The sequence below is a fragment of the Penaeus chinensis genome, chromosome 20, assembly GCF_019202785.1.
Source record: "Penaeus chinensis breed Huanghai No. 1 chromosome 20, ASM1920278v2, whole genome shotgun sequence".
Lineage (NCBI taxonomy): Eukaryota > Metazoa > Arthropoda > Malacostraca > Decapoda > Penaeidae > Penaeus > Penaeus chinensis.
Genome location: NC_061838.1, coordinates 3,123,213 through 3,125,501, shown reverse-complemented (window position 1 = coordinate 3,125,501; position 2,289 = coordinate 3,123,213). Strand labels below are relative to the sequence as shown.

Sequence of the window (2,289 nt, the reverse complement as noted above, 5' to 3'; positions counted from 1 at the left end):
GGGAGAGAGGGAGAGAGGCAGGGAGGGAGAGAGGGAGAGAGGGAGAGAGGGAGAGAGGGAGAGAGGGAGAGAGGGAGAGAGGGAGAGAGAGAGAGAGGGAGAGAGAGAGAGAGAGAGAGAGAGAGAGAGAGAGAGAGAGAGAGAGAGAGAGAGAGAGAGAGAGAGAGAGAGAGAGAGAAATGTGAATACTGATAAATGGATTTTCATCCAAAATAATACATGACCATCCATTAGTAGTTACGAAGGTTTTGAAAAAAGGTATAGAATTAAAGAGAGCTTTTGGTTATTTAATTTATTTACTTAACACTAAAATGAAAATAAAACTACCATGACAACCACCTTCTGAGATTGAAAAATGATTATGTAACGATGCTGGCAGTGCTTATATTATCCTCTTAAGGTATGTTGCAAATACTTTTGCTCGAGATAGATTATCTTATCATTTTCACTTTCTCGTATACCACTTCATTTATTGTCACTGCTTTCATTGTGTTTTTACATCACTCTTTAGCTGTATTTCTCGCCGCCTTTATACTCTTGTCACGCCACCCGCCGATTCAGCTCGGCGTCGGCGCTTTGAGGGCGAAGCCAAGGCGCTTGAGAGTCGCGTGGATGTCTTCATACACCTTCGGGTCCTCGATCGTCGGGGAGATCTTGACCGCCTTGTCACGAGCGAGGTCGGCAATGCTCTTCCTCGCCGTCTTGCCCGAGCGCGTCCTGGGCAGCCCCTTGACGGCGCCGCTGAGCCGAAACGCCGCCACGGGCCCAATCACGCGGCGCACCACATCCACGAGCTCCTTCGACACCTGCTCCTCCGTCAGCTCACTTCCAGCCCTGGCGACGAAGAGGCCGAGCGGGACCTCACCCTTCATATTGTCCGGGACGCCGACGACGGCCGCGTCCACTACGTCAGGGTGCTCCAACATGGCCTCCTCCAGCGCAAGTGTGCTCAGACGGTGGCCTGCCACGTTAATCACGTCGTCGTCACGCGACATGACGGCCACATAGCCCTGGGCATCGCGCATGCCGGCGTCCATGGTGTCATAGTATCCCGGGTATTCCCTGAAGTATGTGTCTACGAAGCGATCGTCCGCCCGGTAGAGGGTGCTCATACAGCAGGGAGGAAGCGGCAGGCGGCACACGATGCGCCCTAACTCGCCAGGCCCCGCCTCGCGCCCCTCCTCCGTCAATACTGACAGGTTGTAGCCGACCATGGGCTTCCCAGAGGCGTTTCGAGGTGGGTTCAGTGACATGTTCATGCCCACGCTGTGAGCTGTGATGGGAAACCCCGTCTCCGTCTGCCACCAGTTGTCCAGTACGGGCGCCCCGAAGCTCTTCTCGGACCACACGCGCGTCTCGTGGTCCAGCGGCTCCCCAGCCACGAACAAGTACCGCAGCGATCCCGTGTCGTACTTCCTGCCCTCCTCCACCTCCGGGTCCTCGCGCTTGATGGCGCGCAGGGCCGTCGGAGCCGTGAACATCCCGCTCACGCCGTGGTCACGGATGACGCGGAAGAACTGACCAGCGTCCGGCGTGCCCACGGGCTTGCCCTCGTACACGATGGAGGTGTTACCGTTGAGCAGCGGGGCGTAACAGATGTAGGAGTGGCCGACGATCCAGCCCAGGTCGGAGGCGGCCCACCACACCTTCCCCGGCGCCATGCCGTACACCGCGCCCATCGTCCAAGAAAGCACGGCTGCGTGGCCTCCCGAGGGCCGCACGATGCCCTTAGGCTGCCCGGTGGTGCCCGAGGTGTATAGGATGTAGCACGGGTGGTTGGCATCGACGGGTACGCAGTCGTGGCGAGGCGACGAGGCAACGAGGTCCTGCCACGCCACGTCGCGTCCCGGACTCAGCGGGGCCTCCTCCAGCCCGCTCCTCTGCAGCATGACCACGTGCCTGGGCTTGTGGGTGGACAGCGTTATCGCCTCGTCCAGGATGGGCTTGTAGCGCACGAGGCGCGACGGCTCGACGCCACACGAGGCCGTCACGACCACGCGCGGCTCCAGGTGACTGATGCGGGTCGCCAGCTCCCTAGCCGCGAATCCGCCGAACACCACCGAGTGGATGGCTCCGAGGCGCACGATCGCCAGCATCGCCACCACCGCCTCGGGCACCATGGGCATATAAACCATTACGCGATCGCCTACGCCTACGCCCATGCGAGCCAGGCCACCCGCCACTCGTGACACCTCCTCCTCCAGCTGAGAGAAGGTCTTCTTGGTGACCGATTTGGTGATGGGCGACTCGTGGATGAGGGCCACCTGATCGCCCCTTCCCGCAGACACA

The 2,289-nt window shown here is 59.5% G+C and overlaps 1 protein-coding gene across 1 annotated transcript in view; it reads right to left on the bottom strand.

Annotated features, from left to right (window-relative positions):
• Positions 1-277: 277 nt before the first annotated feature.
• Positions 278-2,289, bottom strand: part of LOC125035855 (acyl-CoA synthetase short-chain family member 3, mitochondrial-like) — a 2,578-nt gene continuing 566 nt past the window's right edge. The window contains exon 1 of the mRNA XM_047628158.1: positions 278-2,289. This exon is cut by the window's right edge and continues 566 nt beyond it. Within this exon, the coding sequence (XP_047484114.1) occupies positions 558-2,289 (1,732 nt within the window). The 3' untranslated portion in view covers positions 278-557.